Genomic DNA, 27,159 nt, shown 5'->3' on the forward strand with positions numbered 1-27,159 from the left:
TACAAGCAACACTCCTCTGGCAATTTATTTGGACTAAGAGGCAAAATAATATGCTATTTTGAATAGCTTCCTCCTTAACCTCCACAAAACATTTCAGATATCAGACAGCAGCATACAGAGCAAGGATCCCATTCATAAAACAGGACTGCAGAGGCAGCTCTGTGAATTAGGCAAAATCCACCACCCAAGACAGCAGCAGCTCTGTACAGCAACGTGTGGCTGCATCTGAAGTACCCTTCTGCTCAGCAGAATCCTCTGCTCAGCAGAATCAGAGTATCCTCTGCTCAGCAACCAAGTTTTCCTTTAGCATCGTCCCTTTCCCCAAAACAAAAATAATCACAACATATCACATGCCTGACCACATTTACGCAAGAACGCACAACAATATTTTGGACCAAGTACCGTACTACGTTTTGGAGCATTACATAGAGCCACACATGGATGTGGACAACCCTTCAAAGCTTAGCAGCTAGGTACTTTTTCATAACCTTACAAATTTTATTCTGGTATCAGAACAAAATCCCATTCAAGAAACAACCTACAACACATAACATTATGCCTGCTACCAGCCAGAGGGCACCTGCACCTTGTTTTTGCCACCAGACACATTTTCACAAGCCGTAGTCTTGGCAGGATGAGTCATTCTTGCGGTGTCGTGGTGAAGCAGCTGTCTTTGTAGGTGATGGAGAAGCTGCACCAGGTAATTCAGGCCCACCTTCAGCAAGGACTGGTGCAGAGGCCAGGAGAGGCACTTTCTTCCTTCCCAGGAAACCAGCTCCTTCAAACCCCATTTTCTTTTTGCTTTCTGCTTTGGTTTCATTTTCTTCTTCTGGTCCTCTTCTTTTGAGATCCAGAGAATTCTCTGGCAGGCGGTGAACCTCTGTACTGCAACACCCACCTGCATCTGTCACACCCGTGCCTCGCGCTTCAAGTGCTGTTGATTGGACTGCCTTCCTCTCAGATGCACTGCTCTCAGCTGTTGCCTTCCTGGCCTCTGTCTGGCTTGAAATCCCATTTGTGGCAGCTGCCTTTTCTGTTGGGCTTTTGCTGGATAAGTTAAAAGCCTGGAAGTCCCGGTAACTGTGAAAGCTCTCTGTCCGCCTTGCTCTTGCCAAGAGGGGGCTTTCTCTGTATGGCCGCACAGAACCATACGTGGCAGTTTCGTGGATTGTTTCATGGTGCTGCAATTGGAGGCTTCAGAAAATACAAGAAGAGTAGATGTTAGGCTGAGAATAGGAGCCAGGTCTTCTGCACACCACTGCTCCCACCTACCACTGCCATTCCCACTACAACAGCAATACACTCATCACAGCCACCACACAAAGGCTTCCAGATCACTTCAGACTCTCAGAGGATACTTTAGTCTGCACAAATACAAACCAGAAGAAACCAAGGAGTATGTGTGTGTAGTTCAAGCCACTAAGGGCATAAATTCAGGGGCTTAGCTACAGCATTCAAGTCACCAAACCCCTCTGCTTACCTGAAAAGTAAAACCTTTGGTGTCTGCAGCCAGTGCCACCCTTGGTGACTTACCTGGAATTAGATTCTCGAAGCCGGTTTGGCTGAACAACTGAGGTGGCAGGACTGATGTTGGGTGTGGCACAGCGAGATGTACTCAAGTCACACTGGTCAAGCAGCTTGAGCAGCTCTTCCTCTGTGGGGCCACCAACATCTGCAAGAGAGAGAGCTCTTAGAGGCCAAGTCCATTTACTGCAGTTAGACACATCTGAGGACATAAAGAAGAACCACACCAGAGTCCTAGCATAACACAACTTACCTTTGTCTTCACTTTTATTAACCATGTCCATAGCTGTGGTCAGGTCCCACATCTGGATGCTGCCATTGGAATGTCCAGTGAAGAGGTAGCGGCGTGGCCGAGAGCCCATCCTGCTGGATCCTTCACATTCTCGCACAGTAAATGACGAGATGGTAGTGCAGTCAACTGCCTGGATCTCACAGATCCTACAGGAAGAGAAACCCCAAATTACCAGAATGACTGCACCTGGCAGAGTTTCGCCAGTGAAGTCAGAACTGGTTCAGTTTTCTGAGAAGGCACCAAACTTGCCATGAGAAAAAGACTTTTCCTCCAGATGAAAGTCCTTCCCCTGCATGCCTGGCACACTGCTCAGCTGCAGACAATCCCTTCCCACCCCCAGTCCATCTGCACTCTTACTGCTTGTTTATTGGGCAACACCAACGTGTTTTATGTCCATTTTCTATTTGCAATGATTAGAAAGCTAAGGCTCTCACAAGAATGACAGAAACCAGCCCCCTCATATGCTGAACAATCTAGGAAACAAACCTGCAGAAACAGCAAATATAACCACATAGAAGATATGCAAAAAGATCCAAAGATGATATATCCAATGTTATCTATAAAGATAACTTTTGTCATATCACAAGTGCAATTTCACTTGTCATGGCAGATCTCTATTTCTTTTTTCCCTTTTATTTTAGAAGTTTATGGGGAGTGAGGAGAAGAGAAGGACTCCCAAAACTAATCTGCTCGGGCTCCGGGTTTGCTTTACTGGTGCTTTGCAGTGAACTTTTCACCCAAGCAGTGTCCAAATAAGTCATAGTGTGGGGGCATTAATGTTTTCATCCAGATTCAAAGTTATTAGACAAGAGATGCAAAAATGAAGCACAGAACTGAGATGCACTGTTTTTTCTGATCTCTTGTCATCTTCCTAGGCTAAGAGAAAGAAAAGCAGCTGTGGTTATTTGACAGCCATGCAGTAGAATATTATGAAGTCAAGCTTAAGAAATAATTGAATAGATGACCTAGAAAACAGTATCTCTGTTTTAAAGGTTCTAATACCTTCAAAGCCAAGTGCAAAGGAAGAGAGACACCCTGTCTACTTTTGTGAGCAGCATAATCACTGCCACTGTCAATTTCAGCATTAGTTTTGAAATTTAATGGTAGCATGGTACCATGGTTGAAAGTCAAGTATTCTGTAGAGGCACAGAAATGTTTGCTTTGTTAGCTCACCAGTGTTAGCCATCATGAAGTGAGTCTGATATCACACTTCTCAAAAAGCCTTTTTTTGGCTTTGAGGTTATACCAATTGTTAAGTAACAGTTCTGTTACTAGCACACAGACAAGAGTTCAGCCAGAGCTGTCGAGCACAGTAGAAGACTATTATGTGCAACTGCATGCACTCAGCATGGAGGAGGGAGACATCACCACATGAACAGGCATAGTCCTGCTCCTTTCACACTTAAAACCCTCAGCATGGATGTACCTTTTCCCAGTTGAAGACAGCCTTACAAACAGCTTATTCGTAATGGGAACAACTTTTTGGATAAACACCTGTTGATCATCACGTTCACCAAAGGGTCCTAGAGGAAAAAAAGAAAGATCACATATTTGTTTGTTCCAATTCCCTCACCTTTTTCCCCAATGAGTTGTGAAGACCCAGACATATGGGGGACACAGTATGACCACTGTAGTTTTAAAGCATCAGGAGCAGGGAGCCAAAAACCATCAGTAGCTAGCAAAAGCCAAATCCGTCTTTGTTGTTCTAAGGGACACACATTCTTACATTCTTAAATTCTTATGTGTGTTCCTAGAGGAATTACTATGTCAGCACAAACCCTCCACTAGGTCTCTATAATAACAGTAAGTACTTTGTTATTTTGCAGCTCCTAGATGTCTAAAGGCTTAATCAGATTTCTTGCCATAGTACTGACCCCAGCCTGTGTTCACAGGGCATCCTATTCATCAAAGGTTCATTTGCAAGGCTCAGACCACCAAGGAATCTACCTGTCTCCCCCTATTTACCAACACACATTCCTTCAGTACCTTGCTACAGCAATGCACTAGCACCATTTGCCTCTGCAGTTGCAAGGCTTCGGTAAACTTTGTCACAACTTCAAAGTATTTTAAGAATTTTTTCCATGCTTTGCTTAACCCCAGCTGAACAGTGAACTGGAATTTGCAGACCAAATGTTTGCTATGCTCATCTGCTTAATACAGTCTCTTGTGCTTTCTCTCATTCTCTAGTTAAATCAGAATTGAAATGCTACATCAGTTTGCTCAAGGAAGAGGTATAGTATCGGTGTTCCAAAGGTTTTTTGTCCCTTCTTCTTTCATTTGGAGTAAGTCCTTTAAGTGTACTCACTCTCTACAGCCTAAATAATAATTCCAAGTGACTATTACAGATCCTTGCCATAGTTTCAAGGGGAAAGCAGTGCATAAGAGCTTACACCCATTGGCTTGCATGTTATAGGGCTGAAGGTCTGCTAAACCATTATGAGACTAGTGAAGGTACAGGCACAGCACAACCAAGAGATATCCTACCAATGTCATTTCCAGAACAATAGCTGCCATGACTCTCTGCTTCCTCCAGGGATAAGATTTTGAATGATGCAAGAGGTGTTGAGCCTGGCTGAGTCGAAATCATGCCCCGGAACCGAGTCACAGTCCATGTCCGTACATGGTTGTTATCAGCACAAACTAGGAAGGAAAAGATGGGCACTTACAAAGGATGACAAAACATTTAGATAAACTTCTGTAATGATTATCTACATGATAGTTTTTCAAGACTGAGTGATCAAAAATTTAGTCAATGTGAGGTCCCATAGCATCTCCAGACAATTTTCTAACAGCCTACAAATTCCTGCTGATGTCCCGTTTTCGATTAGTTTTGTATCTTCCCTCGGAAATTCAAGAAACTGAGACAGGTGCAACACAAAACTAAGGTCTGGTTTAGCACCAATAGCCTACAGTCCGCTTCAATCCCCTGTGTGCAGATGCTAGGGCAAGGTGTCACGAGAGCAGCCTGGCAGCAGAACCCTCCTCACACAATAGCCCTACTGAATTTAAATCATCAATTATCTCAGTTTTGTACATACACATGTGCCCTCTCCTGGTACTGAGGGTTTAGCAGCAACTTGCAGGGGAACAGATGACCTATGGGCTGTTTATTTGCAGTATAATTGGATACCATTTTCCTGTTCCTTTTTTTTTAATAATGGGATAGCAGCAAGATGTAAATCAGTTCTCTGCCATGCCCTGGCTGCTGGATTCTGGGTTAAATAGATTTTTACAGAGGAAGGAGTGACTGCATCTTCTCTGCAAGTAAGACACCTTCCTGAGCATAAGACAGGACAAGCAGAATAGCACAACAAACACTGGGAGACTGCTGAGAAAAGAAACAGAGACAGCCCTCTGAAGTCATAGCAAGGCTTTTTCTGGGGCCCAGGAGATAGTGCACATTTTGCTGCAGCCCAGAAACCTCCTGAAAGGCTTTTAAAAGAAAACTAGTCCTGAAGGACCTATGCACAACAATAAAGCTTGACAGAGACATATTTGTTTACAAACTCCTTTATTTCCACAAATGTCAACCTTCGAATAAGACACAAATGAAAGTCTGGTCAAATAAAACTTGTGCCTTTCAACTGCTAAAGGCTTTGAAGAATGCTTACTTTAAGAAAGAGGATCCAAGCAAATCTAGCCTTTCCCCTGCCCCCAAATCTGTCCAACTCATTTCTATTACATGTGGGAATGATGCAAGTTACAGAGCATAGCATACAAATACTGCATTGCTCAGGAAGAGGGGAGAAGCACCAATCCACATCTGTGCACACCTTACCTGACACAAGGTGTTTCTCTGAGAGCATGATCTTCGTGACAGGGCTTCGATGAACCGTGAAGGTCTGAAAGAGCTGAGGGCCAGACCCAACTGTCTCAGGGTGCTGTACAATCACCCTCACTGCTCCAGAGCTGGTGCCATATGCAATCTCAATCCAATTGCCACTGACACCTAAAACAAGCAAGAACACAGTTGTTCCCCCAGGAATGAAAGCTTGCCTTACTGGGGGCCAGGGAAGGAGACAGTAGAAAACAGTATTTCCAAGCTTCCACAGTAAGAAAACTATGGTTTTCAAACACTGTTTACTCATTATTTTCCCATAAACAGGAAGGGCATTTTGCAACTAAAATAACCCCAAGGTCTGTAGCAATTCCATATACTACATGCTTCAACACTGTCTTAACAAAAGCCTTCTTTCCCATTCTCTCCTCCCTCCTGTAAAAAAAGTGGAAAAAGAAATGGCTAAAGTCATATGATCAGATATTTTGGCACCCCTCACTTATGATCTATAAGTTCCACGTAATATTTATTTTTCTGCCATAGTTGGAGGCAAATGGGAAAGCAAAGCAAAACAGGAAGAACTACAGTTAAAACAGTCTCAGTGGTATCAATATCATTATGCCACTTTCTCCCAGTCTGGGCTTTTTTGAGTTTTACTTTGCTTTGGGTTTTTGTTGTTGCTATTGTTTCTCTTTTAATTTAAAAGATAACTGGACAATGATGACAAAAGGGTGCACAGACACAATACCAAAGCATCATCCAGCTGCATAAGGAAATGTTTCTTACTATATTGGTTATAAAGTTAGACACAACAGCAAGGTTGTGTCTCCCCCTTACCCAGTTTGGCACAAACTATTTCAGCAAATACAATTCACAGTCTAAGTGCTTCTCTTGTGCAAAAGGCTTAAAACCAACCAAGATACATTAGGCACAAGCATTAATATAGGAATACCTGTAAGTATATGTACCTATTTATACAGATGTACAGGTGTAAGGGAAAACAGCTATGCCTAGTGTTCATCATTCATTTGAAGGTGAATAAATGAAGAAAAATTCTTTGTTTATGTTAAGGACTACCTTGTGTAATCCTGCTATGAAAAAAAACCCCCACATTTCTAACATACCCTCCGTGAAGAGACAGTGATAGAATACTAACTTGTTTTAGGTGTGAGGTAGACACTGAGAGCTGTTATAGCATCGTTGGAAGGATCATGGTACAATTCTGTCACAAGAAGATCATTGTCTTTCATTCGAAGTGGGAACTTCTGCATGTCTGTGGGGAGGAGACATTTATTACTCTCATTAGACAGTTGTTCTGATGCTACTTAAATCAACTAAAGAGAGTAACAAAAATGCTGCTCAGTACCACCTCCTTTTTATTCCTCCCTGCTCCCATTTCTTACCTATGTAGTAGATAGACCCATTGTTACAGCCCAGCAGCAGGAAAGACCCAGCAGTATCATAGCTTGTGATAGGAACAACATCCTGGACCTAGTGCATATAGAAAAGAAAAAATAATCAAATCAAGAATTTAGGTTGCTGCTTCTTCAGTTTTCAGACATTTTTGGTATATTTTGTTTAACATCACTTGAGTTTGGTACTAGACTGAAGCTGTTGTGCACACACTTGCATGTACAATGGCATTCCTGAAGCACTGCATATTCCTCTCCCAAACTGGATCTGAAGTCCTGGAGCTCACTGGACACATGCAGACAAATCAGTACAACTGCTCTGGAAGATCCTTCTCCATGTGAAGGAACAGAGCTTAGAGAGTTGCAGCTAAACCACATCTTCAAAAGTGGATTTTTTTTTTTCCTATATGCCAGGGAGTGCATTTCACCCTGTCCTCTCCCTTCTTCCATTTCTGACAAGTCCTTAGGAGATTTCTGGACCAAGGAACTAGATGTTACCTCTCTACACCTTCTTTTATCCCAAGTTTTGTATTCCTCTGCCAAACTGTAGAAATCTCTGCCTCTAGCAGATATATAATGAGAGCTAAAAAATCTTGTTCCCTTACAGTTTCTCACTTCCAACACACAACCACACCATGTAAACTGGAAGACAGCCCTGTCATATTTTACTTACTGGTCTACAACTCAAGGTGAAGGATTGCACATGCCTTTTCTTTGCCCCCTAGGATTAAAAGGAGTGCTTATTCCTTTAAGAGGGACAGAGATCTCAAGCAAAGAAAAAGTTTAGCTTATCTCTTATTTAGTTTATCTCTTTAGTTTATCTCTTATTTCAAGTAATTCTTTTTTGCTTCAGCCCCGGGGAAGAAAAAGCCAAAAGCCATTTTATCCAGAGCACTCAAACATGCAAAGTATCATGGTATTTGTCTGGTACCTGTATGTTTCATTCTGTCAGTTAACTTAATGTACATTGAATACTAATTCATGGACATTTCAGCCTAAGTTCTCATTTCTCTCTGACCAGCAGCATCCCTCCAATTGCTACAGAGACTTAAAAAATCATTTGCAAAATACTTACAATGAATCAGTTGGATAAAAGCAAAACAAACCAACGACAGAAACCTCCCCACACTGCAAAGAGCTCAAACTCTAAACCAGTACCCCTTCCTAATTAAGTATGGCTGTAAGCCCCTAAAACATATTGCAAACGTTATCTTCTTTCCTTCTGCAGCAGACAGGAACACCAGAGGTGATTCAGCAGCTGCCATCTGCCAAGATGTGAACTTTCATTAGGAAACAGAGCAAACCTGTACAATAGTCACTGGTAAAAAAGCATGGCCAGTGAGAAACCTCACTTTGCAGAGTAGGATTTTCTGTCACACTCTACTGCTCTATGTTGCCTCTTACACTATAGCACTTAATATGCTGCTTCCTTTAAGCTCTCCTCTGCTAAGAATTTCATTAATGATGTATCTAGCACCCACACCCTCTTCCTCCTCCTTGTAGCATGCAACTGAAACACTGCCAGAGGAATAAGTACTAGGGAAACAACCTCAGCAGTCTGCTCAAATCTCCAAGAAGAGAAGAAGATAAAAGAACCAATCAGATGCAGAGATCAGAATTACATCTTCAGGGTGTAATACATCAGAGAACACCACATAAGGAAGAACAGATTTGCACAAACTAAGCCTCCTTAAAGCAGAACTTAGAAAGACATCAGTCTGAAAGAAGATCAAGCTCTTGCTCTGAAATGGGGAATCAGCACCCTGTTCTACAAAAATTTCTCTCGCTGAAGCAAGTATGATAGCATTTTAAGTCCAGAGCTGTGGGCAGCTCATGGAAAGCAGTTAAATATCAGATATTCTCATCACGAATTTTAAGATCAGCCCTGCCACTTTACATCTTTATGGGGTTCTTCAAGAAAAGAATGTGTTCTAAAGGGAGATGAAGATCTACAGGAAGACAGCTGTGGGTTGTTTTGGGGTTTTTACTAACAAAAGAGCCCAAGATACAGAAAGCACCTTGAAACTTTGTTTTGGGTTTTTTCTTTGTTGGTTTGGTTTTATGTGGGTCTTTTTTGTTAATTTTTTGTTTGGTTGATTTTGTTTGTTTGTTTATAAAAGGAGCTATTCTCATCCTCTTGAAAAAAAAGCAGCCAAAATGTTTTATAGACATATTGGCATATAAGCCTCTCAAATATTTTCTACTCTTCAATAAGAAATGCTTTCACCAAATGAATAGTCAGTCAAACTGAGGAATTATTGAGGTGATCAGAAAAATTTCTGTGGCTCCCCCAGAAACAAAGATGATGAATGGGACATCAGTTTTTATTTCTTATGACTTGCTCCTTTGGAAAATATTTAGTTAAACACCAGTTTGGCACATAGCATTAAGTTGTCTCTTAACAGAAGATTTTGCAAGGCATCAGTAAAACTTTAAATAATATTTTGTTTAATTCAAAGCCATGCTAACATGTCTGTGTCTGCTGCAGCAGCAGTGCTATCCCACACCTATTATCTGTGTTATTTGTTACTAGTACTGTCACATAAGAGTCAAATCAGAACTTAGTCAGCAAACAGTGCAGCAGCCTCAGGTCAGTTCTGCCTCTTGAGATTTGCAAGGCATTTTTGGGATTGCTATTGCATCCAGGTTTTGTGCCACAAAGGTGTACATCTGGCTGTGTTATTTGAGTGCTTGATTGTTTCTCAGACTCATACTGACTCCAGGGATCTCTCTATTTAATGTGCATTCTGACAACAGGAATCAAATCAGTGCAGACAGAAGCATCCACACACAAGACAGTCATCTTTAAAGTATAATCATGTGCTCTCCTGCTGAAGAAGAGTATCCCATTGTAAAGCAGCTTTGGAGACCCCCAGATACCAGATTGCCTTCTTGTTTTCTTCTTTCAGATGGTCCAGAAATTGCTGTCACACATTCCCCACAATTTTATTTCCCTATGATCCTAGTGAAGTTTGACAAAGTTAGTAATCCATAAGGAAGTTTAAATATATTGGCACTTGACATTTATTACCCCAAATCACACCACATCCTTTGATTTAAAAGCCTAAAAAGCTTGGTTGGTAGTAGCACCAAATAAGTCAACATTCTGTTCACAGGCACAACACCCAGGTGATAAACTCCATAACACAATTCAGGGCTGAAAACACTATGATGAGCATTTTCCATATACTTTTAGATTATTTTATTCTCTTTTTACTAGAAAGCTTTTTTTACCAGCTTGTAAAAAGTCATGTGGAAAATTGAACAGACCTGCCAATGCTGAGTCACAGCGTTCCATACTCCCACTTTCCCTGTGTGGCTTGTAGCCACCAGCTGGTTGCCAATAAAGAAGAGAGCATCTACAGGGACTCCAAGACTGAACACTCCTACAAAAAATGAAGATGTTGTGAAGCTCATCTAAAGTAAAGATAAAAACACAGTAACAATGGAATCTCTCCATTATTGTCACAACACATTTATTAGAGTAGCAAGCAAAGAACAGCCAAAACTGGGTTTGCAGTGTGCTAGGTGAGGCACCATGCATGCAGCAAACTGGGTTCCATTAAATGGCAGCATGATGTCATCTCTGCTAATACCATTATCATTTGGAAAGGAGAAAGGAGGCAAAAGAAGCTAGAAGAGCCCTTATGAAATATACAAACCTTTTTCAACAGCCATCAAGTTCTCAAACGGCTTTAAAATTTAAAAAAAAATCGTATTACATCAAGCAGGAGTTTTTGTTGCTGTTTTGTGGCTTGTTTTTTTTCTTCCTATGAATATGAAGTGTCATTTAAGAAGCAGTAATTCCAAGGGTTTTACAAATTTCTACCATACTAATTTGCAATTATCTGTTAAAGTATTAGAAGTTCCTGATCCCCTTTTTTTTTAAGTCCAGTCAAGCAAAAATATTTTAAAAATGTATTTGAGGAACTATATATGGCTACAAGGCTTCAGCCTTATTCTTGGGAAAATACTGAACAACTTAGATGTGACCCTGCTTGAATAAATTCTAATTTCTCTTCTAGCAGAAATGCTTGGACCCAGAAAAATAAGCAGCCTGCAAAAGCCTACTTCTTTCTTTCTATCTCCAGATCTTTTAGTTTGGTTGCAGTCCATAAGCAGAGAGTACAGGTTAACAGGCTATTGAAACTTGAAGTTATATAGGGAAGCAGTTTCATAATCAACTATTCATATTCATTTCACATACTATTCAAGTTTGGAAGATAAAACTTACCAGCAAATGCTGACCTTCCAAGTAAAGGAAATGTCATCAACAACATTTCACTTAATAAAAATCAAAACAGTGCAGAGCCTGACAGGCATCAGTGGCTGTGGTTATAGTTGACCTTAACATCTGGGGCCTTCCACAAAATCAATCGTTTCTTTAGAGCTTCCAGGTCTCACCATAGATCCAACATGAATAACTTTAGCTGAACTGTAAACTTGGATAGCAAACTACATTTTGTACTACTTATTCTCCATGTATTTAAAAGTTACAGCAAACTCAAAAGGTCTGAGGTAATTTCCAAGTTTGGCAGCAAAGTGGCCCTGCAATCAACTTGGTTTGTAAATAATTCTAGGCTATGTTTTTCTGCCTGGTAAGTACAAAAGTACTGGGGATACATTACAACACCAAAGTGTCAAGCTTCGCTCACAAGTTTCTTATTCCATCTTGCTCACTCTACATATTTGTATTACTTCTCACTAGTATACCTTAACTGCAGCAGATAGATGTTGTCAAAACAAGAGTATCCAGTAGCTGGAAAATTCCTCAACACTGTTTTGGACAAATTCAAATGAATGGAGTGTCATTCCCACACAAGAATCAGCCCTCTGTAACATCCAAGAAGGAATCTCAGGAAATTGTTTTAATTATGGTGCTAAACCATTTTCCAGGGCAAAGCACAATCATTCAATGCAGATAAGATTCAGCAGTACAGGCCCATGAAAAAGGCAGTAATAAAAAAATCCACAGAAACAACTAGAATTGATTACTCCAGAGAAGGATGAGGTTCAAGGAAATCAAGAAAGACAGCTTGAATGGTCTGGAGGAATTTGAAGTGTCAGTCCTGCTTAGGCTCAACAATCTTGAGACTTGTCCACAGGGGAGACAACACTATATGTAATGACAGGCTCTTGTCCTAAGGGTCCCTCTCAGTAAAATACTGCTTACAGCAGCAACCCAGCAGCAGTGTCTTGTGTAAGTAATATTGAAAGGGAAGAAAGCGCTCTGGGAGAGCTCTATCACAAAGATGCCAGCCCACACAATTTGCTGCGGATGGTGTCGCCAGGCTCCAGCAACTGTTTGGAACAAGTAGTTTCTTTCACAAGATGACAGCAGTGTACTGTATCTCTAACACAAAGCAGCACTGCAAGCATTTGTCTCTACAAGGAAACAAAACAGCTACATTCAAGTTATAACTACTAAACGCAAGCACTTTTTTAAACCAATCAACATGACCTACTATCCAAAGAACAGCAGTACATTTTGGTCAATGTCACTCTGACTGGGAATTTCATCCTGTAGGCACATTCTCTCTGCTTCCCCCCTCCTCCTGCCCCAAGTGGCAATTACTCTGTTTCACAGTGTCACTTCAATGCAGTACAGCCTGTTTAGCAAAAGTCCTTGCTTCAGTTTTGTTGCCATTTTCAGTCATAGTCTAAGCTATCAGAACTTTATGATACTGGCATATTTTAGAGTTTTGATTTGAAAATAAAGTCTACGATGGTTTTTTGTGTCTCTTTGCACTTGATTTTAAAAAAATCCAAGACGCTGCTTCTTGTATCTTACTGCAAATCCCAAGGTAACACAACTGAAAGCAGAAAATGCAGGAGGAATGTAATGGCACAGTGCTTAAAGCAATGCCTGTAACAGGAGTACAGCTGTCACACCAACTCTTCCCTGTCCTTAAGATTCAGTCAACAGGAGCATAAGAGAAGAAAAGGCTTCTCAAGATAATTACTCGCTGTGTTTAATAGAGAGAATTTCATATTCAACTGTTAAACACACCTTTTGTTTTTCTTTAATACAGTGGAATCTCCTTTCCCATTTTGCTGACCATGATTATACATAAGAACTCTAGGAGTCACAAGTAAAAGAGCTGTACACAGCTCATACAAAACCTTTGCCTTTCCCCATCTTCAAATATGACCTAATGTTTCCACATATTCGTGCAGGGAAAAAAAAAGCAACATCCATTAACATGGCTAAAAATTGCCTAAGGATCTGTCAAGTAAGCTCTTCTTTAAAGGCACATGAATCAAAACTTGAATTTGGCCACTTTGACTTTAATTTATGGCCACTATAATTCTCAAGGCTTCAACTATGGAGATACATCTAATAACAAATTAGCTCAGCATTAAGTTTCAGAGAAAAGTGCTCACATAACCAGACTGCTGTCACACTTTGTTAGCAGTATCCACTGCCAGAGGAAACAGACATTACTGGCATAGCAGTGGTTATTCAAACACCAGGGATTAGGACAGAGGAAGTTCCAAATACTGTTCTCATCAGTGCCTCCCAAATTTGCCCTATATTTGAACAGTAATGACTCAGACAAGCCATCAGAACAGTACCAGGGAATATTTACTTCTGGAAATGTTTTCTTGCTGTTTCTAAAGCTTACAATTTTGTGTCCTTCAGTGTCAAGGTGTGTAAGCAGTAATTCCTGTATGCTAAAAGGAATAGTGTGGGCTTTTTTCCTACTCTGACACCCAAGTTATAAACCCAAGAAATTTTCATCTTCCAAATTCCATTTATGAACCACATTTGAAAGAGAACTGAAGTATTTTCATCATCTCTATGTAAAAATGTGGCTTTAGTAACACAAAGAAAAGGAAAGAGCAGAATCTCTTTGTATCTGTAGATTTCCACCTCAAAAGCTTAATTCCTCTGTATTATGGCCTAGATTCAAATGCAAGTCTAAGGAAAATTTTAACTCTTAATTTGAATTTTTACACAAAAACCTCAAACTGAACCGTAAGTATTGGTTACTGTCTCTTCAGTAAACAGAGTTCTCTTTTATTCTCCATCTCTTTGATTTTGAGACAGGATTCCTGGTGCAGAACTGAAGAAAGTTAATATACTCCAACAGTTTGCTGTACTATAGCTTGTTTGGTCAATCTGTGAAAGTGAATACTGAACACAAGGTGTCAGACCTCTTTCTAGTTACACACACAAAAGAAGAAACAAAACAGGTAATTATAGTTACCAATTTCACTGCCACTACCACCATCTTGAATGCTCCACAAGATAATGCTACTCTCTGAGGCAACTGCAACCATCTTGTCCTTGTCTCCATGAGGTCCTCCAACCACCTTGGCATTGAGAGCCACTCGCTCAATGGTCCAGTCCAGATAAGGACTTGTGAACACCTGCTGCCACCCAGATGACTCCTTGATTCTGGAAGGGCAAAGGGGACAATGGGGAGCAGATGTCAGAGATTCAGGAACAGACAGCCCAGTCTAATCCTGAACCAGTGTGGATGATTCAATCTTACACTCTAAGCCACAAAGCTTCAAATTCTAGTTAAGAACTACAGTCTACAAGAGCTGCATTTTTTCCCATTTTGAAGTCTGATATTGCATATTATTTCAGTGCTCTGCAGCTACTGGAATCCTGTGCTGGGCTTTTTCTTCATATAAGCACATCTGATATAGAAGTTGATAAGATGAACTCAAAAGTCTGGGTTAGACAAACGCTAGATAATGAGGTTCAGCATAAGATTTTAGAAGAAAACTCATTAATATCCTTATATATCACGCAAGAAACCCAATCATGTTTTAGCACAAGGCTCTGCCCTCCAGCCACATTTTCTGTTTATGGTATACTGTAAGCAGATAATACTAAATTGAGTGTAAATTTTATTTTTAGAGGATCATTTCACAGTGCATTTTAAAGACTTACATGGTATCAGTACTATTTATCTGACAACTTCAGGCAATAATTTAGATAATTTGCAATGGAGCTAAAGCAGATGATCTCTGCAGTCAAATGATATAAATATTAAAATTAAAAGCAGAAAGATATGTATACTTTTCAGCATTTTTGCCATTATTTCACTTCAGCATTGCATCCTGCTTGGAGCTGAAGCACCCCAGATCACTGTGCTCTAACCATTCACCATGCAGAAGTTGTAGTGAAGAGATTTAAGAGCACAACTGCAATAGCAAGACTTTGTCTTGGTTGCATTCATTCTCACAAACTTTATGATCAAATTTTAAAATCTTTTGTCATACTTCAAAAGAAAAAAAATTGTCTTTAAGATGCACTGTGCTTTGCTGCAGAATAATGGAGGAGAGAAAATTCCACCATTGTATTCCTAGAGCCCATTCAGGTTTTGAAAGAAAAAAAAATACAAGACTGCTACCTTGAGTATCTGTGAAGAAAAGCAGCACTTTAAACTGGCATGTTGACCTGCACCCTCTCTCAGCAACCATTCAAGTCTGACATGGTTCATCAAAAGCATCAATAATGGCATAATCTCAATGGCAACAAGACTTGTTAAGTAGTTTGCCAAGCAGGAAAGAGGCAGAATTTTTCACTTAAAGTGAGCTAGCAGCCAAGGAAAACAGTCAGAGGTAAAATCCTAAGAAGGGGACAATTAGCACAAAACCAGTTGCAAATCATTTCCTCTTCCTCTGTCAGACCATAAGAAGCATAACTGAAAACAAAAACCACATTTAAAGAAACAGTTCATACTACACTCTTCTCCCTTCTGTTTTTGAACCAGAGTATGACAGCCCTGTTAGATTGGTATGGGCAACAGCCTTGCTAAAACTTTCCATTACTTTCCATTGAAAAGACAGCCACCAAGACTACAAGATGTGACCTAAAACCAGCTTCTGTAATATGGAGGTATTGCTTATGTTCACCTGATCCTAAATAATAGCCAGTCTGTTTTCAAGACATTGAAGGTATTTTTCAGCCATCCAAGTGAAGTAGCAAGTGTTTAACGGTTTTGTTCAGCAAAAAACCCTGATGTTTAAGGCAAGGCAGCAAAATTATGTAGCAAAAATTCATTAACTGTTTCAAGTTCCTTGATACTGTAACTTCACAAACTGCTTTCAAACCCACAGCAGGAAAAACTTTAAAGTGAATTTTTCATTTAAAAGCCTGCTTTAAAACAGGCTTTTGAAGCAGTTTTATTGGACTCAATTTGCAACTTTTTCAACAGTACCAAGAACTCACATCAAGGCAAAAAAATCCGAGTTCCTATCAAGCAGTTTATTTTCACCAAAAAAAGCAACAACTCATATTTAAAGGATCAGATTGAATGCATTTATCTACCGCTATTTCAGAATAAACTTTTTGCTTTGCTCTTAGCCAAAGATTATATTTTTTTTAGATTCCTGTAACCCAACAAGGAACACTACTCATACCTGTAGCAAACAGCAAAATGGGCGTAGGCAGCTACTATCCAATTGTGGTGGCCAGCTACTATTAAGACTTTCCGTGGGTCCACAGGAAATCCTAAAAACAACGAAGCTGAAGTCAGGCAAGTGACGAGCATTAGACATACAGAGACATCTATAACAGGACAGAGCTCTCTGCTAGGATGTGCAACAGAAACTTTCATAATTAAGGTTTTCAAGAAACTTTTTCAGCAATATACTAGTTAGCAGTATTGTTCCTCACAGCCTTGATATGCTAAAGAACTAATGCCTGAAGACTGCACCTTCTACCTCATTTCCCCCAGGACTGCCACTTCCAAACCTACAGCAGCTTGTTGGAGGCCACGCGGGACAAGGAGCTCGGAGGGGGGAGCGAGAAAGAGAATCCAAACCAATATGGTTGATAAATGAACTCTGTTTATCAGCAGCCTAAAGGCACTTATATAGTATCCCAGCTTGTTAGCTCCTAAGTGGCTTAAAGCTTATCAAGACACATTTCTATTTCAACATAATTGGACTTATATTGGCAAGTCTCCACAGTCTTGTTATGATCAAAAGAATTTTGTGCTCACCTCCCTCGTTTCACTCCTGGATAGCACAGCTGCAAGTTTTTCACTCCCTGTTTTTTCTCAGGCTGTTTGTTTTCCTTCACACAGGGACTTTCCCACGGAAAGTGTCTCTCACACACAAGCCTAAAAACTTCCAGCCCTATTGCTTGCACAGTTCTTTTATTGATCCCAATAATTCTATTTCCCAACAGCAGCTCACTAAGAAGAATCAGCAACTCATATCCTTATTTTATGTTACATACATTAACATAGTCAAGATTTTCCTAACACTGCTACAATTCACAGGACTGTAACAGAAATATGACATTTCTAACGGCATCATTTTGCTTGCAAAGTCAAAAGCTGGAAAATGACAGAATTAAGGTCCATCTCACTAACAATTTTTCTGTGAAGACTACCTTTACTCTGAAAACTTGACTCTTGCAGGGTAAGTGAGGCACCAGGAGCAAGAAAGAGGTGGAAGAACAGGAAGCAGGCCCTGAACAAAGACCAAAGAGACAGTGGCTCTCTGGTTTTATGACGGCTTTAGTACAGTGTAAGGCATTTGTCTAAGGGGCTGTGCTAAGACTGCATGAAGAACTTTGATTTGCCTTTCTCTCAAGCCTCACATCTGGATTGTGCAACAGTGAGCCTTCAATACTGCATAGGGAGCAGTGTTTAAGTATTCAGCAATTTTAACCATGCAAACACAGAACAGCAGATTTAAACCAGATACAGGCACACAGTTCTTATTTCCCAGAGACAATCATCTTTGCAATTTGATTTGGTTTTAAAACTGACACTCCTCACCTAGTCTGACTGTACCTTCCCCTGTACCAGCAAGTGTAGGCTGGACACCACCTCCATGCATCTCACTCTCAGTCTGACCCGCTCTGATGTCAGTCGGTAGCCCAGTAGTATTATTTATTTTACGGCTGGGAATGCCTAGTAAAAAAAAAAAAAAAAAAAAAAGTTTTGTCTCCCTCCTTAAACTTTAGCAATATAACAGATTTTAGTTCACTTTCAAAATATAGGATTAACACCTGTGCATTCTGATCAAAAGTTTAATTTATCTGCTGTAAGAAACAGGCAATACTGTAACACTGAAACAAAAAGTGCTTTTGCTCTGTATGTTGACATTCACAATTCAAGGAATTATCTTCAAAAAACTTGTTGATAATTGGCTAGACATCCTTTATACTTCAGGTTAACACATGTACTGTGTTCATCTCTACAGAGAACTAAGAAAGTCAAACAGGTACTCATATTGGTAAGGAAAGCTCATTAGGGGTGATTTGACACCTAGGCAATAGGACACCCAAGGTAACTACGCTCAGAAAGAAGAAAGCACCTCATGCTGATGACATTAAACTGAAAGGCTCCTGAAGAACCTCTGCTCTAGTCTACAACCAAACACAGCCTGCTTAGTACTAACATGCCACACCCCCTGCCCAGTACTCTAAACATGCTGTTTGTTATGGCACAGAGATGCAAGTCTTGGGTTTTAACCACAACAATGTTCAGTTCAACCATTTGTCCTTAGCTTTCCATAGGAAGGCTTTCTCAGGACAGTTTGACAGCCAGGGTAACCACCCCAGCCAATCATCCCCACAAACCAAAGCAGCAACTGACTGCAAGCGACATCAGATCAGGAACACAAGAATACCTGGAGGAGGTAGGTAGCCATGAAAAAGGACACTGCCACAAGATGAGCGCTCCAGTTCTTCACATAGTAGCAATCTTCTCACTAAGGAGGAAACCCAGATATGACCACAGCTTTCACTTCCTTGAAAACATTACATTATCTCAAATATCCTTCCTTTTTTTGAAAACTTTTACTTCGGAAAAAAAAACCCAAACCCTTTGACCTTCAGGGTCACAACTGTTCAGGATTTGTCAGTGGACCATTATTACAATAATAAATATGAGCTCACATTAAGGAAAAAAAAGTTACCTAAAGGAGTGATTCCATAGAATTCAGCTTCATGTCTGAGAACATTAATACTCACTCCCCTGCAGAAATAGAAAAAAACAAACCAAAAGCAACAAGAACAAAGTGAGTCAATACCCTGAATATAAAGGCTTGCATATAACTGGATATTACACAATCTAAATACCAAGCTACCTAACAGTTTACAGAATTACCACAAAATGCATTTAACATGTTGATGTTTGAGATTTCAAGGTGATCCTAATTTAACTTTCATTAAAATAAAGATACAGAAATAATAAAGAAATACACTGCAAGAAGTGGTCTAAATTATAAGAATCTACTAGCAAAATAGAATGTCACCATTTCTGCCACCACCATGACATACACGTACTCTAGACGTGGCCCCACGTCTAGGAGGGAGCTCAGCCATATAGCAGGCACCCAACCAGATAAGCAAAATGTACTATTTCTCATTTGAAAAAGTTTCTAATGCTTCTAATTGAATTAACTTTCACTTGAAATAATTAGAACTTCTTACCGTAAGTCTAACTCCTTTGTGCGAAGAAAATTTAAAATGGGTGCAAATGCTGCTGGATCTCGATCAATAAATATCTACAAAGAAAAATTTCTGTACTTGAGTACTATTATGGAGCAACCATCAACTAAAGTGCTATTTTATGCTGAATGTGGGAAGGAGGAGTTGAAGATGAGGTAGCAAGCAGACAAACAAAACCCAAAGTTTTTGAGCCTCTTCTTTGTTCTCATTATTCTACTATCCACTAATTTAACATTCCTAAAGGACATATATACAAACACAGTTGCAAATAGATGGCACTTAATAAATCTGTTCTTTAGGTTCTCATCTCCACAAAGGACAATGGATGCTTCCACTTGCTAGCTTATGTTCAATATGCAGTAACTGTAATAAGATCTCAGGAGAGGTTTAGACTTTTTAAAATTCAATTACCATCAAAACTACCTCTACACTTTTAGCAAAGTGCTTGTGTGCCTCACTATCACTCAACAACATTACTGTAACTGTAGTTTCCCATTTAAGAGTATCATACCCACAGACTGGAATGACCATTTTGCTACATGTTTTTGCCAAAAAAAAAAAAAAGCTACATTTCCACGTTGGATTACTCAACTACATACGCAATGCCTATCTAATGAAAATTACACCTCCCTACAATACAGCAGTTAGCATTTTCTCTGCTTAAGAAAAGCAGAGCTGCTGTTTCTGCATTACCTGCACAATGCAGAATAAGAATAGAAATATGTACATTGTTCCAGCTACACTTAGCTTGAAACACAGATGAGAACCCAGAAAGCCAGAGATGTCACTAATTTTGATGGAAGTTTAGCCTGACTCAGGCAGTGTAATTCCATTAGCACCCACAGTGAAAATGCTTTAGGAGAGAACCTAACCAAAAGCTTAACATTGAATTAACGAGTTACAGCACATTCATTACTCACAGCACCAGTTTCATCCTTTAGTGTTGAAATTCTTCCACTCAGCAAACTGAAAAACAGGAAATCTTCGTTAGATGTCCCCCAGAAATGTACTGACACGAGCACAATATAGCAACACTCTGGTCAGTTAGCTCTAGTTGGTGACATTTTGGTAACACAGTGTATCTGAGCAAAGAAAACAGCCAGAATGCTGGAGGAGGGAAATATCTCTCCTGAACAAAGGACAAGTGTACACACACCTAAGGAAAGGCTGAGAGCTGCATGATAAGGACCTTCAGATTCACAAAGAAAATGGACACAAGGCCTAGCCTGAAAGGATGAAAAGGTTTTCCCAGGCACTTAGAGGGCTGTATAGTTTGTTAAAATCTGATTAAATTGCTAAAAGCTGCTGAAGCAAAAAGGAAGAGGAGACAACCCAATCTGCAAGGATTTACTGGACAAGAATGGGATTATTTTGACACAATTTTACTTCAAAGTTTTCTCCCATCAGATCAAAATACTTTTTCTCCAGACCCATATAAAACACAATGCCAAAATCTCATTTTACAAGTAAGATGGACACCAACATCAACAGCTTTCATTTGATTCTGGATGACAATTACATGAGATTTTCCAGTATTGGATAACTTTCAGGACAACCTCCTTAGACAGCATATTTAGTGTTGAGAGACTGGGGAATGGCATGAGACTTCCTCCTTGTGCCTTTCCTTGCATGTCTCAAAAAAGGTGACATTTCCCTGGCATTTCATTTATCTGAACATTTCATTAAAATAGGAACAGGAAATGCTGCATATGTCAGCTGCCAGGCTTTTATTGGGAAAGAAGTTTAGAATATAAAAATTAAACGTAAGGAAGCAAAATTGCCAGCATTTAGGTTTTCCATTGTGGGTTTAGGATTAACTGAGGTGATAGAGGTACAGCAGCTGCAGAACAAAATACAAACCTAAGCAGCACAACCTGCAGAAGTAGTAAAGGCAGTGACATAAAAGGAAGATGTTCAATAATTCAGCACCTCCTGTATCACAAGTTAAAACTCTCAAAACTTTGAGTTAACTCAGAGTAGAGCAATAACTCAAAAAAACCCCAAACCAAACAAAACCAAAAATGTTACAGGCAGTGCTAATGCATATGGCCAGCAAGATCACGAGTGGTAACAGAGTCACAGCCACTGGCTTGTCCCTTTCCTGCAGAATTGGAGGTTATTTCCACAATACTCCATCTAAAAAGTGACAGCTCCTCAGCATGTATAAGCTGCCATGGCTACATTCAAGCAAGAAGATGCCTCTTGGATAACAGCTTATTTCAAATTAATCTGTCCCACTGCTTGAGATGGGGAGGAAAAGAATTAAGGACACTAATAAAGATACTATTTACAACATAAATTAAGAACTGAGAACATAAATATTATTTTAATGACTGCTAATTTGTCTTTGTTAAATGTGACGATATATTACAAATACCTGGAAAAAAATGAGTCTGGAATCCACATCAGTGTTTGTCTTGATGTGCTGAACCTATGAAAACAAAGTTACAAGTTCAGAAACAGCTATAAAGTTGGAAAGAAGCCTGCTTTATCTAACATTCCTTGATTTGTCCTACAAAGCTAATATCAAACAAGTCTGGGAAGTTTGAGATCTTTTAAATATCTGCACAAAGTCAGAAGTTGCAGACTCTTTGCACAGATCGTCCTTCAGCATAAAGCAGGACTGTCTAGAGACCACAAAAGTATAATTTTTTTATCTGTTTGTGACACACTGTCCCAAACATCCTGTATTTCCTGGTTCTCCCACTTCAACATTCATGCTTGTAAAAAAAAAAAAAAAAAAAAAAAAAGGCCCACAAAAACCAAACACTGCTCCACACACACAAAATCCAAACACTAAAATATAAATTTATTAACAGTGTGCAATATTTGTCAATAACTGCACACTACTCTGCTGCTCCTACTCAGGACTGAAAGGGTGCTACATTATGCACTGCAAGAGACTACAGTGAGCTTCAAGTTAATATTTCATAGGAACTTGAATTATTTGCCATTTTGCTATTTGGGCCCCTCTTGGGGAGGCAGAAGGGCAATAGTAACAGTTAAAAGAAAAAAAAATCATTGACTCTGAATCATATTGTGAAATAATACAAATTATAATATTACTTATGATGCCAGACAGTACTTTACATAATAAATAACTACAGATTATTTTATACTACTTCTGGTTTTGATTTAACATGAAGGAAGACAACTGAACTGGCAGCTTGGACAATGAGCTCATGCTCTGCATCACTCTCTGTACATATCCTCTTACTAGTGCCATGACTAACAAACCTCTGGTGACCTCTTCATTAGTGGAAAACAAAAAAAGAATATGCAAAAGTAAAATTCCATTACAACTCTCCATCTAGTACAGGATTACAAAATATTTTTGGAATAAAACTACTTAGTCATAATTTACCTAATTTTCACTACTAGTATTGTCCAGTTTTGAAGGGGAGAAAAATGTAAACAAACCCCATTACTTTATGTCCCCTAGGAGGCAGAAACCCAAAGGCTTTACAGAACTACCACGCTGCATGAAATGTGGATTGTACATCTGCTCACTGCAAACATCACAATGACAAATCTGTTCTGAACAGAAAACCTACAGTACCAATGTTCTAAGCACAAGCATGCACAAAGTCTTTTCTGGAAAGAAAAAAAAAAAAAAAAAAACAAAAAAAAACAAACACTTCTCTAGCACTTCTAAGTAGTTTTGCTCAGCTTTTCTTATCAGTAATACAGGTCACTACCTCTGTCTACATTAAGTGTAAGGGATGATTCATTTAACTACATTATAACATGTGAAAACAATGAATTGCATGAATTTTGTCCAGAATTAATCCAGACACTGCTTGTAACTATGGGGATTGATGCAGCATCACCACCATCTTCTTTCATTTTTATCAGCCTATTTAGACAGCACCTGGATTTCCTGTCCATAATTTAGCACTGTGGTACCAGTTTAGTAAGCAATAGCTCACACTAACATATACTTTAGAACTTTTAATACACAGACATTAATCTATGTAAACAACCAGAGTCCTCCATTCCAGGATGCAGAAAGCAGCTTAGCCAGCAATATTTACATGCATAGGTGTATCTGTAGCTCCATACAGAGGTCAGACAGGCATTGTATAAGGAAAACTAGGCAAACCCAGTGCAATATCCTCAAAATACTCTTAAGCATACGCCAGCTTACAGTTATTTTAAAGCAAATATAATCAACTGGAAACAGACATGTCAAGTGTCAGTTATAAAACAAACATTTTAATAGTCTGCTGTCCTTATGGAGTAACCTTGTAACCAGAGGGAGATACAGAGCCAAAAGAATTCACACAATTTGTTACAGTAATTTCTATGAACATTAACTTGCAAGAGACTTTTGTTCACAGTAAAGGAATTCTCAGTTGTGACCAGGAAGTGACGGAGCAGTCACACACAACAGAGAAGCCCTGACCATGCCAGGGAGCAGTGGGGACCTTGTGTCTGAACATGGAAAATTTGGGGTCTCTGTGGTACATGCTCCAAAGTATAGCTGGTGTCAGAGGGGAGTGCTCATTTCCTCTTCTCATACAGTTCTACAAACAAAACTAAGAGTTTCAGGTTTCTAGTGAGCGTAATGAAGACGAAGGAAGAGCAGGAATTGTGTACAGTACCCCACACTTGCCCATTTGCTGTGCACATCATCCACTCCACTATCAGCTGAAAGTCACTGCCTTTCCAAGCTGAAAAACATGGCTCAGGTATAGTTTTCAAAAGACATGGGCACTACAAGGGAAGCTGAGCTTGCAAAAGACCAAAACTTCTCACTCAGAAGTACTACAGTAGAGGGTCTCTCTATTAAATGGGAAATATCCATACACATATTTCCTACTCCTTACATCCAAATGTTGACTAGAATCTAGACCATCAGCTAGAAATTAATTACATGCACTTGTTAGGTTGCCTCATTCTTCCTACTTCTCTGTGTAGGCAAGCCCTCTGAGGATGTGTATTTTTTTCCTGATGTGTGTCCTGTACATAATTCTCAGTTCTCTGCAGAGGCATTTAATAAGGAAGATGAAACTAAGAAATTGAAGCAGCTTTTAGATTCCACAGGTAATAAAACCCTAGAGGATGAATTGCCCTGTAATTTCAAAGACAGAGTCCGCTGAAGAACTTATTCTGCATTAACGCAAAATATGGTCCAAGCCTACATCCAAGTTACCCTGAAAGCATCATTATAGGGGAGTTTTGCCTGTGCAGTTACAAGCAGTTTCTCTGGGTTGAACGAGGTTCTTAATGTCTTATTAAAACCCAGGAATTCTGCATCAATTTCTATGGCACTCTAAGAAAGGCAGCAGCACAGTTTAGTTATCAGATCAAGTTCATGTTCTGAGTAATGCAAGAAAACTCTTAAAATAGCAGTAGTAGTTCCTACTACTTATAGCTGGCTCCACGCTGTACACACTACTTGGGAAAACACATTACCTCAGTTCCCACTAGCTACGGTAATCCGAATGATTTCACGCCTGAGCATTTTGACAGGAATGTTTGCACTGTTTATCTCGCAGATTCTGACCACAGCTGTCCCACAATTCTCTGCCTCAGCCTGCCAAAATGTCTACATCTGCCAGCTTCCACACTTCCAGAGTACATTGGAAAACAATGCAACTCTTTATTCTCATGGATACCAGTATCATATCAGCGATTTTAATATCTTAGGCTCTGAGGCAGCTAAACAGACTGTTCACCAGAAGCCTATGGATGTGATGGCAAAGCAAAGCTTCTATCCCTGAAGAAGCAGTATTCGCAGAGTCTCTAACGTGTATGTAGAGCAGTACGTATCTAGGCTGCCGTGGCATCGCGGGCAGACACCACGCGGAGCTGCCAACACACCCCGTGTCCATCCGCCGGCACCCCCGGCCCCTGCAAAGTGCTGGCTGAAGGCTCATCCCGGCCGTCCCGGCGGCAGCACCAGAGCGCAGAGCCCACGGAACCCCGCCGGGCAGTCCCAGGCGGGTCGGCACCGCCGCCCTCCCGGGCCGGGCCGGCCTACCCCCCACAGCCGGACAGCGCCTCCGCCGTGCGGGCCCCGGCAGGGCCCCCTGGGCGCTGCCCCTCGCTGCGCTGCCCGCCGGAATGCGCCGGCCGCCACCGCCGGCCCCGGGCCCGCCCGCTCACCTGGTGCCGCCCACGTTGAGCTGGATGATCTCCCCGCTCCCGGCGCCAGCGAAGCCGCCGCCGTTCCCCGCCATCTTCCCCGCCGCCTGCTCCAGCCGGCGCCCGCCGCCGCCTCCCGCCGGGACCTCGCGGTCGAGGGAAGCAGCGGCGGAGCCAGGCGAAGGCGGCGGGGAAGGAGGCGGCGGGGGGTCGGCCAGCGGCGGCCGGGGCAGGGTCGGCGCCCGGCCGGGCTGCGGCCCCGCGGGCTCCCGGCGCTCAGGCCCGGCCAGGAGCGGTACACGCCATGACAGCGCGGCAGCACCGGCAGGAGGAGAGGGGCCGGCGCGGGCCAAAAGGCCGCGGAGCGGCGGCGGAACGCGGCCCGTGCAGGAGGCGGGGCCGGCCCGGCTGCGGCGGGAGGAGCCGGCAGCGCCCCGCGGGCAGCGACGCGCCCGGAAGGGGCCGGCGGGGGAACGCCCGACCCGGGAGCGGCGTCAGGCCTCGGGGAGAGGAGCCGCGGCACCGGGGTTCTCGTCTTGTGTGGTTTTAAAGGAACGGGGAGCCGCCCGTGCCGCCATCAGGCCCCAGCGACCCCCGCCTAAAATAAAGAGAAGGGCAGCGGAGCTGGTGAAGGGTCTAAAAGTGCAGGTCCTGCGAGGAGCGGCTGAGGGTGTTCAGCCTGGAGAAAAGGAGGTTCTGGGGTCACCTTATCGCTCTGTACAACTCCCTGAAAGGAGGGTGTAGTCAGTCTCCCAGGCAGCCAGTGTCAGGACAAGAGGACACAGCCTCAGGCTGCACCAGGGGAGGTTTAGGTTGGACCTTAGGATGAATTCCATCACAGAAAGGGTGATCAGACACTGGAATAGACTGCTCAGGGAGGTGGTGGAAGAAAGACTGGATGTGGCACTTGGTGCCATGCTTTATTTGACAGGGGATGTTTAGTCATAAGTTGGGCTTCAGAGGTCCTTTCCAACCTAATTCTGTGAAAGCCATGACTAGAGTGAGGGCTCATTCAGCCTTGCATCCCCCCACCCACAGGCACCCCAGGCTTAGGAGTTCAGGCCCCTGGTAAATGCCAATTCCATGTGAGAGAGGCATAGAAACAGAAAATTGCTTGAAAGCTCGATGAGAAGGCAGTGGGCAGTGCTGTGGAGTTTAAAGCCTGGGTTGCAGGCCACGATCATTAATCAAATTCATCAATTAAAGGACAAAAATATTAGACATGACATATCTGAGCCCACAATGCAGTTTCAGGAAAAAAAAATCCATCACAGCACCCCATAAAGAAAAATTGAGGTGGAAATAAATGATAGTGCGGTTATTAAAGGAAGTCATAAAATCATGGTTTGTATTTTTGAGGGTAGGCTTTATGATCAATTCCTACACTCAAACAAGGTAAAGAATAAGCAAACATGAGCCTGGTATTTTAACGTAAATTTTAAGTGAAATTTGCCTAGACGTGAAAACCCACTGGAAGGATCCACACTCTGTTTAAATCAAATGTTTTTCTGTGGGAAGGAATGGATAGACTTCAGGCATGCTCAAAAATTGTATTTTGAAAACACTGTGAGCCTAGGAGTAAACTGCTTGAAATTACCTGGCTGCTTCCCAACTTGCATACCTTGGAAATTAA

The 27,159-nt window shown here is 41.2% G+C and overlaps 1 protein-coding gene across 1 annotated transcript; it reads right to left on the reverse strand.

The window, feature by feature from the left end:
• Positions 1-25,909, reverse strand: KCTD3 (potassium channel tetramerization domain containing 3). Its single transcript, XM_069009542.1, has 18 exons — positions 25,548-25,909; positions 21,814-21,867; positions 20,357-20,402; positions 19,419-19,492; positions 18,902-18,960; positions 18,614-18,694; positions 17,758-17,892; positions 16,388-16,478; positions 14,218-14,408; positions 10,277-10,392; positions 6,998-7,085; positions 6,751-6,867; positions 5,595-5,765; positions 4,301-4,456; positions 3,243-3,339; positions 1,778-1,962; positions 1,534-1,672; positions 1-1,194 (listed from the first exon to the last, which is right to left on the reverse strand). The coding sequence occupies exons 1-18, from the start codon at positions 25,619-25,621 to the stop codon at positions 612-614; spliced, it is 2,457 nt and encodes an 818-aa protein (XP_068865643.1). The 5' UTR covers positions 25,622-25,909; the 3' UTR covers positions 1-611.
• Between the last annotated feature and the right edge of the window lie 1,250 nt (positions 25,910-27,159).

Source organism: Aphelocoma coerulescens, chromosome 3 (genome assembly GCF_041296385.1).
Source record: "Aphelocoma coerulescens isolate FSJ_1873_10779 chromosome 3, UR_Acoe_1.0, whole genome shotgun sequence".
Classification (NCBI taxonomy): Eukaryota; Metazoa; Chordata; class Aves; order Passeriformes; family Corvidae; genus Aphelocoma; species Aphelocoma coerulescens.